Consider the following 12,697-nt stretch of genomic DNA (forward strand, 5'->3'; position numbering starts at 1 on the left):
TTACTGTGGCTTCGGTTTTTATTTTCAAACTTTATTCGGTCGTATCTGACTCTTTGCGTGTAATGGTATTATAGCTTTCAATTACTGAGACTTATAGTCGTTTTTGTAAGTTAGTGAGTTTAATATTCTTTTATTATTTTTAAGTAATAACAACTAATTGTGACTGCCTAGTTGGTCGAGTGTTCGCAAGTGCGACTGCGATTCCAGGTCGGGCAAAGTATTACTGGGCGTCGTTCGGGTTATTTGACAATTTCTCAGTTACCACGGAGCCTGGAATTGTGTCCAGAATATGGCAATAGGCTGCTCTCCCCTATTATATGGGACTTATAACACAAAGTATGAAAAGTGGGTATAACAAATTGTTGTCTTCGAGGAAATTTACTTTGACTATCGCTATGAGGAAAGCCGAACACATTGTTTGAACACTTTTAACCAAAACACATAAAATCATGAACACTGTAAATCATACTATAATTCACCAAATCAGCTAAAATATAGCTTTAACCAGGATTGAAAGAAAACAAGTTTACGATTTCCACCTATAGTGTATAACAAAAAACGTATATACATGATTACAATTATTTATCGTGACATAACCAACATTTCAGGGCTTATGAGTGATACTTTTCGGACCAGGAGGGGGCAGATCTGGTACGGAAATTATTATCTCTTGAGGCTGTGTGAAGGTTTGCGGAGATTTGGCCAGCGTTATAAATGTATAGATAACTATTACGTCATGGCACAATACAGCTGTAAAGACATAATAACAAAATTTTATCTATTTCTCCGTTTTATAAAGAAATGAACACAAAAATAGGTCTTATTGCTCGGACAGAATGGTTGAAAATCCCAATAATACTTACTAAATAAGGACAATGACAAAAGTGAAAATATAAAAGCCATTAAGAAGTGTATAAACATGGATCCGATTCTTATGAAGTATATACATCCAATTACACCCAAAACAGTATTGTAGGCTGCTATTAATACACACAACCATACCGCGAATTCTAAAGCCGATAGTTTTGCCTGAAACAAAAATATCAAAGTATAAATCCCTAAAAATTCCTTGGAAACCCCATTGGCCATTTTCCTCCAATGCCAGTTACTGATCTTCAATCACCCTTTACGGATCATGGAAAGGTACTAAGTCAAAGCTTACAGATATATCTTAACAAACACGTACGAACACAAATCATCAAAAGGATAGTTTTGTCAACGTATTGGGGTCATCTACAATTCCTTATACAACTTGCGGTCCCAAATCCGGATAAATAAAGGCTCAAAGATATTTTAAGATAACACTGCTGTTTATATTGTATTGTTAACGAGCATATGCCGAAGGCAAATTGAAGTTTGTCAAAGAAAACTTGCGCGTATATAGTCTTTTGTACGAGCTACTGGCCCGAAGCGGAGGGATTCGAAGGTGGGTTTATGATAAAATCGGAATCCCTTAAATGTCTTTTGTTGATCTTGAGTACGATGACAGAATCGTTCGGTTTTATTGTCAAAGCCTCCTTTGGATTCTTTCGGGAAATAAAACGATGAAACGAGCAAAACATTTTTTTCGCAGTTCCAAAATATCGATGTAGATTGTTCGAGGTACGAAGCTTAAGAGCGTGTATTGTTCGATTAGATACATTTTGCTTAACAATTTTGTTTTTTTTTTATTTTTCACTCGATTACCTCTTTTCATTGAATAATTATTATGATAACTGATGATATTATTTTAAGGTCCACTTTCAGAATTGCTTGTGAAGTTTCTGATAGTGTTTATAGAATTAACTTAAATTTTCTTATCTGCAGTTTGTAAAGGACCGCGAAATTGGCAACTAAAAGAGGTTAAAATTTATGAAAAACAAGTTTTATCTAATTACTTACTTCAGTAGCACCCCAGAACAGTAATAGTCCATTGAGAATTTGTACAGGTATAATTACTAATATCATCATCTGTATGGCAGTGGACCAGGTTCCTTTACTGTGTTCCACCACCAACATGTACAGACTTAAGTAACATATTATTGACAACTGGAAAAGACACAAAACATTTACTAAAATAGACAACAAATGCCGACTGCGTTTCTTCATAAATGAAAATAAAAAGACCCTAAAACAAGAAAGTCATCGTAAAATTGAAGCAGTCGGGACCCATTCTGAATATGAAGACTTAGTGAGGGCACATACGGCTAGCTTTCTAGAATGGGTTCCGACCCTCCTTCTGGCGCAGTCGGGTAAATAGACAACCCTTCTAAAGAAGGACTTTTGTATTAACCCCACGCTTTGTAAGTAGCACAACGTGAGGTACACAACATACCAAGATCCATGACAAAAAAAAAATATTTAAAAATAACATACTTAGGTGCAAAAAGCCTAAATAAAAACATTTCATAAATAATTCACGTAAGTAAATCATCAAGAGGTTTTTAAGTTTAATGTACTTTAAGATAGAGTTATTATAGGTACCAAAAACTTACTACTTTTAACCAACCGATACAGACTATAGCGTCTCGAAGCGCTTTTCTTCTAATTCGTAATTCTTCTGGGGTCAAAGATCTGATTGACGCAGTTATATACATTTTATTGGTTTTATTAAACTATCTTTTTTATATTTTATTAACTTTTCTTTTTTATTTCATTCACTTTAAATTTTTGTTATGACATTTTGATTGTAATTACAGTTGTCATTTTGACGTCCATAACATTGTCCATTCGTGCTTTTGTGGCATAGATCATGGTAGAAGATTATACAATTAACAAAAAGGTCTATTTAATTTTATGAATATTTATGAATTATCTATTATTGAGCCTCCATTAAATCCGGTTTGTCTGAAAATTATAACTAACCATTGATGTGTTCTGAGTTTATACTCAGCATTGCTAACTGCGATCCTAGAGATGCCTCCAAAGAGATACTGATTATTATCTAATGATTATGACCATAATATACACGCACTTCAAAATTACACCGCCTAACCATAACCAGACCCGACCGTACAGCACATCTCATACCGCGCGCCTCTAGGAGCATCAGTCCAGATAGAGCCATGTAGGGCAGATAGACTGGTCTCTATGGGGCATTAGCATCACTCAATCCGGAGCCGCGAATGACCTAACGTGTTGCCAGCGTTCCGGCTCAAAGAGCCGGAGTAGGAACGAGGTGGTTTTTAGTCAGTAAGAATATGACACTCCCACTCGTCTCACTTGGACAGGAGAAATCAATAGATGATATACCCCCTTAAAATAATTTCGCTTATCTACTAATAATGCAAAAAAAGTTTAAAAACATGTCGCACAAATAGTTTCCTCGCTAAAATCCCACACATAATATCCTATCCTTTAGTACTGTATTTTATGTACAAATTAATATTATTTACTTAATGCCATAATTGGCACAAAACCAACTTTAAATACCTACCTTAAATAAATTTAAGTTTCTGGGTAAAAGCCAAAAGGAAAATAACTAGTTCAGATTTTTATAATTACTGCTTTAAGCTCATTTTAAACTGTTAAGGCAATTTCAAAGCACTGAAAATGCTACATAGAATTCATAATTTAAGAAGTAAAGAACGGAATAAACTAATTTTGTAGTTCCTTTGTAATCGGTGAATAAATCTCGTTTTATTTTTATATAGTCCAATAGATAGTTTACTTATTTTCTGACGCGGCATTGTTTTGTTATAGGTACTAAGTCTATCGAAGTTTGAGACTAGGTCTTCGTTTTGGTCAAAATCTAGTGCTAGAAACAAGAACAGTCAGCCAAATTAGTTTGCATGAATTTCAGTATTTTACAAGGAACATGTGCTATCTGTTTTCCACACCCTTATAAATATTTACACATAACATTTAATTACGTATTAAAAGACTTAAAAGTGAAGAACAATATGACACATTGCGTATTTTGTTTCATGAACAAAATACGTAGATGCCTTTAGGGACTACATGGCGTGGTACAGAGGCTGTCACCATTGAATTTCCAGACACCTGGCTCCTAATCATAGTTAAAAAATTTAAAGGTATATACATTAATTACCAAGAACTTTTCAAATAAAACTACTACATTAATACATTTTTATAAATCCCATAATCCTTCAAAACGCTTATTAATCAAAAATTCAATGCAAATGAAAAGCAAGCAAAAACAAAAATATACCTCAACACAACACAACACAGCGCAACTCAATTATACGCTCTATTTAAACTGTGTTAAAGTTGAATATTTTATGTAAACTAATTGGTACTAATTTCAATAACGTCAGCATTTTGCATCGCTTAAAAACTCGCCACCTGAACTACCCAACTAATTAAAGTTAAACCAAACTATACGAAAATTGTGAACTTTCAGTTTGTTCGGGCCGTACTCAGCTACTATAGAAAGGTCTATCTTTTCGTTCAATTTCTTTTACGGCCGATTCTATAGAGATTATGTTAGACTAGGAGCTGGATAATATCGTGATTGGCAAATTTGATAATTGGTCCCGTTTGATGGTTGTATTAAATAGGTACTTAAATAGTTTTCAACGTTAAAAACCAATGTTATTGATACTTGGACTCCCAACAATAATCTGTTGAACGCAAATCTTCCGCTAGCGCCGATCATTTCCTTCCATAACGTTTAATGTGTTAACAAGATGTCATAGATAATAGCATATTATTTTGTTGCCACTTACTATAAAATTATAATATTAGGGTCATTACAAAAAAAAGAATGCTTTACTCATTATAATTAAATTAAGCATCTATTCATAAACAATAATTATAAACATGCTTTAAAAAACAACCTAAATGCCTTTTTATTTCAATTTTAATTCGCATGTCACTTACCATCAGGTGAGATCACAGTCAAACGCTTATCTAGTTTCAGATAAAATAAAAACTGAAATAAACGCCCAACTTATTATTTTCAGAATTCTATCTCCATTATCAAAAAAGTTTATCTTTCATACTTACAATGGAATATAGAAAATTGACTTTGATAATATAAAAAGTACGGAGGAATCAATTTTTTTTTCTTCAAAAAAATTAGTTTTCTCTTTCAATTATTATTTTTACGAAGAACGTTCCAATGTCAAAATAATGTCCCAACAAAAAAGTAATTTGATATTCGAATGACGACTTCAAGTTATAAAAAAAAAAACTCTGTGAAGTTACTACGTATCATAAATATCTTTTTATTTCGATATTAAAAAGTTGGTTGAGGGAAAAGTACCGACGTATTACTTCTTTAATATGTTTGGGGACATTTTCCACGGAGGTCAGCCGTTTTTGTTGGTATTTTTTCTAGCAATAGTAAGCTGAAACTATCCAATTACAAATTGCTGAATATTTTTTGTTTTACTGCGTCGTTGGTCGAGTGTTTGCAAATGCCGGATAAAGGGTCTTGGGTTCCATTCCCGGGTCGGGCAAAGTATGGAGGACTTATCGGCTTTTCGAAAATGGCCTGAACCAGTGCCGGGCGCGAGAGGTCGCCGTCGCCGACCTCAGTAGTAGCACGGAGTTCTGGAATTGTGCACCATGGTATATTACAATAGGCTCACCCCCTATTACATAAGACGGTGCCCCCTTCGGGGATAAAAAGGGCGTGACTTTGTTTTATACGTGTGCTACAGACTTTTTCCTCGCAATGGGAAGTATTTATGACGTCACAGCTATTATCCTTCAAAAACTTGAACAAGACCTCTATACTATTCTCTAACTGTCAATTTGAACTTTCAATGTGAGCTGGATCGCATTCTCATCCGTCATTGGTCGAAATTAATCTCACAACCAATGACATGGCGGACCGCGATCGAGGTCACTTCAATCTGTCGAATTTAAAGTTACAGAACATCCTATTGATTTTAGAACATTTTTGTAGTAATGGTAGTAAACTTATACATTTTTTTTTAATTTGAAATGTGTGTAACACATATTACATTACGGCATTATATTTTAGTATGATTTTCATATTTAATACCTCCATTAATCCAGACTGTGTTATTACTGATAATTTTTAAAAGGATAATATTTTACTAACCAATGTTTAAGTAAATCGTAAGGCTTCTCACACAGCCCTAGTGAAAAAAATACCTAATAAGTAATGAATACCCCAAAGTCAGTATATCAATCATTTTTAACGATTGCAATGATTAGTTTTTACTGCACATAAAGTAAAAGTCTTTAATTGGTATTAAAGCTCTCTGGCATCGAATGCAGTTTTCATTGCAAAGTAATTTGAGTAATTAAGCGGCTGGGTAACAAGGCTCTCGGCAGTCAATCAATTTTAAACGTCAAATGAGGGACCTAGCACAGTAGCCGACTTACAAAAAACAATAATGATCTTTCTAAAAAAAAATATTCTTTACGATATAAATGGTGCCTTTAACCTGGATTTGGGTTTTTTAGATACTGGGTTATCAGAAATAGTCCAAACCTAAATCCTGATTTCAGTCAAACTTCAAATTACTATAAGATTGATTAGCATAAATTACCTAAAGTAGGTGTTCTCTAAATACATCTCCATCTACTCTTCTGAGAATGACAGGTATATATAATAAAATGTATTCCCTATATTTATTCAAAGATGAAAAACACACTAAACATCGTTCCCTCTTTCCCAAATATTCCGAGAAACGATCACGCAAAATGATAATTTCTGCCTTACGAATACGTAGATACAAGATACCTTCGGAAAAACTTTCTACGAATGGATTTGAGTTGAACATCTATCTTATAAATCACTTATATCACTCAGTACGAACATATATAAAAAAATGAAACCGAAAACATCGCAACATTGACGTTTGGCGTAAACATTTCAGTCACTAAGATTATTTTTATGACGCACTTCGGGCTCCGGGTCTATAATATTTTTACCACAATTTCGCTTTCCGTTCGGATACTCTGAGCGTTTATGGGCCCCAATTTAATTTACGATATAGAGCTGTACATTTGTACAAACAAAAATAAATATGTTTTTTATCAAACTACAACTTAATTATTGTTTTTCGACTTGACTTATTATTTGACTAAGAACTCGATTAGTTTTAAATTATGCTTTTTTTGAAGGGGGAATCTCATCCAATAACTTTTCCCGCCTTGGGCAAGGTGAAAGGGAGTGTCAGACTCTTACTGACTAAAAACCACCCCGTTCCTACTTAACTTCTGCTTGTCGAACCAGAGCCCCGGTAACCCACTAGATAGTCCGGAGCTCTGGGTAATCTTTTCTTACTTGCACTTTAATTATATTAGTTATCGATGTTATTTTGTTTTGTGGTCGCAAATGTAACTTATAAAATCGAGAACCTATTTTTTATAATATCATTTAAATGTACATAAAATAAAGGTAAATCAATGATGCAATTTAAAACCCTTTTAATACAATAATATAACTGATCTTGTTGCTTCATATTTCAGCAATACTATATTATTATTTGCAACACAATAATAATTAAAGTAGAACGCTTTACTGCGGTTTAGCAGTGATCGTTTGAATTTGATATGGGCAATATCGAACATTTTGTTAAATGTCAATGGTACTGGAAACGTTAAAGTAATTAGGTACTATTACAATTACGGTGCTTTTCCACCAGAGATGTGCTACGCTACGTTGCTGTGGATATATTTTGGTTTCTATCAATCATATTCATTGGTACACATAACTTAGCACTGGTGGAAACAGGTGCAACAAAGATATGTTTTTTTTATATGAAAAGATACGTGCTATGGATGGTTTCCTTACTATCGACACGTCGCATGCTCGAGCTATGCATCTTCTTCGTGCAGCTACTTTGCGATGGCACATCTTACTCGCAACGTTACATAGCTTAGTATCAGTAGAAACGGTCACATAGTTTCAGAGCTTAGCTATTCAATCTTCGCAGCACAGCTACATGACACATCTCTGGTGGAAAAGCGCCTTTGAACTTGATTCCAGTGACTGAAATTGATATTGTTATTATAGTTCATTGTATACTTTGTTATTCTAGCCGCAAATTCATGAAGTTGGTGGTCGATTCTCAATAGACTACATAATATCTTCGACTTTTGTTCAAGTATTTAGTGAGAATTGGGTGTCATTTCAAACCTCATTCTGTTAATTTAATTTCAAAATCTAAAATCTCGAATGCTCTCGAAGGTTGCCGTGCAATGGATGAAAATTGTTTTAAAGTGGTCTTATTAAAGCACAGTCCACAGACTCGCATCGGACGGATCGCACGCAACGAATTTTAATTTGTTATGTATAAAAACTTATACAACAGCGTCCACTGATCCGCACCGTACTTACCGCTCATCGGCAATGGCCTACATGGCATGCGTTTTGACGTCATGCGGATTGCCGATCAGTGGACACGCAGTGACTTTTTCTAGACTTTTTTTCTTGTTCTTCCTCTTCTGTTAATAAACAAGCAATAACAACTTCTTCAGCGCTTTCCTCCATTCTCGGTATCTCACAAACATTTTCCGCGTAATAATATTTACTTTGGTCCCAATTTCTGTAGAACTGAGTTCAGTTCAGTTCAGTTTCTCGTAACTTGATATTAGTTATCAAAGACTTTACTTAGATAACTTGCAAATGTGTAGTATATTACTCATATAATAAGTCTTAATATTGAGTGGGCAGTTCATTCATAAATGGTCCTCAAAGCAAACTTTGTCTATACGTGAATATGAATGGACGGTATGGCAAAGCTGTATAAGTTTTCTTTGAAAAGGATTCTATGTTCAGTTAAGATACATTTTAATTAATTAGAATAATATTATATCAGACATTTTATTACTCATGGAGGTGAGTAAAGGCTAAGTCACTTGCAGTATATGCAAATATAAATATTTTAAGAAAAATACTAATATATATATAGTACAATGTCATCATCAGCCAAAATACATAGGTTTAACTACTGCTCTCTAGTTTTCTCAAAAGTCAAAAGTTCTCTCTCATGAGATACTGTCTTACAGATTTTTGCACTAAAGCCTTTGCGTCGCTAGAGAGCGTATAGAGACCAAATTGGCGATATATTTAAAGAAGGGCTAACTTTAGAGTACGACGAACATGCATGAAAAGACCTCCGTTCAGTACTTTCAGCGTGATTGACATACAAACATCCAAACAAACAAACTTTCTTCGAAAACGAAACTTGAATCGTGTAAATGAGGCTTTAGTTCATCGATACACTACAAAAAAGCTAGTTCGAATAACATCGACATACGAGGCATACGACTGGAGTCCGATGGAAAACGCGCCTTGTGACCGTTCACACGAAAACTGTTGCCTCCGTAGCCTCTGACGATGTGACGTCAACAATCACTGGAGAATTGGACGTGAATTGATGTTTGATTGTGTGAATCGCAGTGTTTCCAGTTGCAATTGTTTTTTTTTTTAAGTTTTGTAGACAATTGTGTTTTGAGATGTTGTGTTAAGTTCCATGTACGAGTATGATTCAAATTACAATTATATTTTTGCAGTAATAGTAAAATGTTTAATTTGACAGAAACTTTTTTAGGGTGAAAATTATCCAATGTCTTCTCCCGCCTTTGGCGATACGTGTTAGACTCTTACTGACTAAAAACCACCCCTGCTTTTCGAGCTGAAGGCCCGGTAAACCTGCTAGGTAGTCCGCAGCTCCAGATCAGGCATCAGTCCTATTGGGCCCCATCTGGGTGATTTGATGGCTCTTTAAGGCGCGAGCGGAATGCTATACTTTGAACGCACGGGTATGAGACATGAAATTGAATTTAGTTTTAGTGATAATTTACTGGTATTCAATAGCATAGTTATTGCCTTCCTTTTCTTATACATACTATTTTTATAAAACTTAGAGACAAAAATGAGCATATATTTGCTTACGTCTCTTTTTAGGAGGACATTAAATATTTTGTGTATCGGTTTTAAAATAAATTAAGTCGTATTATTTATTTAAATTTTATGTAACATAATTATTTTAATTGCAAGCTTTGTGTTAAAATCTGAATTTTGATCCGGGATTAAAATTACGCTGAATGCATTTAATTACCATAATTTCAAATTAATAATAAAATAATGATTCAAAAATGTACTGGCATTCGATTCCTCAATTAAATTATGTGCAATTTGGTCAAGCAATAATCTTTTGAACATGTTTAATTCCTGCATACAGTATTTTATGGAACTGTATTTGTTCAATACCTTATAAATGCTGTATATATTTTCATCATGCTGTCTTTTTACCGAAGAGATTAACAGGACTCTACACTCAACACCTACAAGATATCCTTCACCCTACAACTTATTATCACAAATGACATTTACTACCATTCAAATCTCAATCTCCTCTACCCCTAGTAAAACTTACTACAAAATATAACATAGTAACGTAACATACAATCACAAGAAACTGGGTAAAGACAAGACTCACAAGACCTCTATGAACAAGTAAGTATGTCTGCGCAAAGGAATGCAAAGTACTACCAACCTGTGGGTAGGGAACAATTAACTGAAGTTACCGAACTGCGCCGATCTGAAGCTTTAATTACCCTTTTGCTTTCTACGTGTTGCCTCCGTTCACTTTGTCGCTTAGTATAGGGAAATGTCCAGAAGTTTCATTTTAAGACATGAAAACACGATATTTGAAATCCAACGAATGTGGTCTCTGAAGAAAATTGCAATATTTTTTGATTGAGACTCTGCAATCATCTTAGATTATTTATTTAATGTTGAATGTACACAATACAATAAAATGGTGGTACAAAACATAGCTTAACTGCTCTTATGTTTGGTTCGACCCACGAGTCGATGGAGTACGACTGAGAATTATAAATCAAACAAGGAAAGTATAGGTATTTTACACTTCAAATTTAACACTCAAAAGAATCAGCCAAATTATTTGGCACCAGATAAGAAAGAAGAAGCATTAACATATCTTACACACATCTGTGAAAATGAAATCTCCTCCCATAACAATCATACTTCAACCCCTTACAGTCCAAAGCAAACAAACCTTCTATCTCTCTTGCCCTACTTTGTGAGCGGTAACGATAGCCGTTTATACCAATTTATGCTGCAAAGTTAGCTCTAGCAGTTCGCGGTACGTAGCGATACGCTCCGAGGAATCCTGCGAGTTCGCGGGGTTTCAGAGCAGCGTCCAATTTCATATGTGTTTTATAATTAAATTTTGATAAGACTTTTCTGTAGGCTTCGATGGTTTTAAATATAAGGTAATTAACGATTTTGTTACTATCCAGGTTATAAGCTGAAATTTTCAACAGAGGTTTTTTTTACGTCCGTCGTAGGTAACAACAATTTGTAGGTAGTAATTTTAGGTTTGGAGGAGATATGGAATTTAGAAGTATGCATTTTCTAGACGAAGACTTAGAGTTAAACTGCCTACTGTGCACGTATGCTACACTGCATGTGCTGTGCACGCTTTCGGCAATTGCCCATTGTTGTCGAATGCTACCATTTTGCATAGAAACAAAACATTGTATACGCAGAGTGGCAGCGTGGCGTGACTCGCTCTTCATTTACAAATCTTTTTCCAGTTTTAGGTTGCATACATTCGTCAAATAACACGTCGGACATGAACAGTAGGCTTTTTAATGGTATAAGCCGGCAAACGAGCAGACGTATCACCTGATGGTAAGCAATCACCGCCGCCCATGGACACCCAAAACACCAGAGGCGTTACAAGTGCGTTGCCGGCCTTTTGGGAGTTAGAAATTTAAGGGTTGTTAAGGAATCGGAGATGGGGAAGATTGGGTAGCGTGTAATTAGGCATTAGCTATCCTGACTCACACAACGAAACACAACGCAAACGTTGTTTCGGGTCTGTTTTCTATTAGGCCGTGGTATCACTCCGATCGAGTCGGCCCATTCGTGCCGAAGCATGGCTCTTCCACACTTAGGCTGTAGGCTTCAGGGAAATTAAAGCCGCAATACTAAAGAAGAGCACGTTTCTAGGTTTACAACTACAAGACGACCACTTGACAGGTAAGCATCGCTTTCTGCGGTCAGTTTACAAATGGTGACTCTAGAGACGAGATGACCTCTTACCCTCAATACGTCGTCTCAAGGTCTCAGACGTGGTTTTAAACAAACATTTTATAATAATGCTACAAGAATATTAAACTTCTGCAGATTCTAGAAAAGACTTTAGATCAGACGCAAAATTCTTGCTTTAAAACTATAAATGAACGAAAAAATAACGTGTAAAATGTTGTGATAAATATAGGAACCATGTATGAATCATAGTTCAGAATATGTCCAATGAGTCTCTTTAATTCTTGGGCGAATAAAAACAAAATTTTTAGCCCCAGACGCTAAAAGTAACAATTGTAAGTAAGCATGGCAAATATAATGAGTAACATCAAGTAACATGGGGTAACAATGGAACGTCAATGGCTACAAACATGCTACAAATACACACCTCTTTTGCCTCATCTACAGTCATCAATCCCCATGGGAGATACTTGAGGAGAGGCTTGAGGTTATGTATGTATGTATCAAGTAACAACGACTATTACGGGCAATAATAATGTTACTTGTGAAACCTCCAATTCAATTTACCATTTCATTGATCAAAATATAAGCATGTTGATCTACTACTTATCTATCTAAGGCCTCAAAACAAAATCATGCTGAACAACTACAATATCAGATAGCAGGAACAAATACTAGTCTATTTGATAAACAGCACATTAATCCAACAAGCACTTGAGCCTATATTTGCTGAAGCGGAGTGGGAAT

General features: G+C 35.0%; 1 protein-coding gene across 1 annotated transcript; it reads right to left on the reverse strand.

Annotated features, from left to right (window-relative positions):
* Window positions 1-525: 525 nt before the first annotated feature.
* On the reverse strand, window positions 526-2,669 carry LOC118267761 (uncharacterized). Its single transcript, XM_035581937.2, has 4 exons — window positions 2,475-2,669; window positions 1,882-2,028; window positions 864-1,029; window positions 526-750 (listed from the first exon to the last, which is right to left on the reverse strand). Exons 1-4 carry the CDS (start codon window positions 2,574-2,576, stop codon window positions 605-607), a joined length of 561 nt encoding a protein of 186 aa, XP_035437830.2. The 5' UTR covers window positions 2,577-2,669; the 3' UTR covers window positions 526-604.
* Window positions 2,670-12,697: the final 10,028 nt, after the last annotated feature.

The sequence above is a fragment of the Spodoptera frugiperda genome, chromosome 6 (genome assembly GCF_023101765.2).
Source record: "Spodoptera frugiperda isolate SF20-4 chromosome 6, AGI-APGP_CSIRO_Sfru_2.0, whole genome shotgun sequence".
NCBI lineage: Eukaryota > Metazoa > Arthropoda > Insecta > Lepidoptera > Noctuidae > Spodoptera > Spodoptera frugiperda.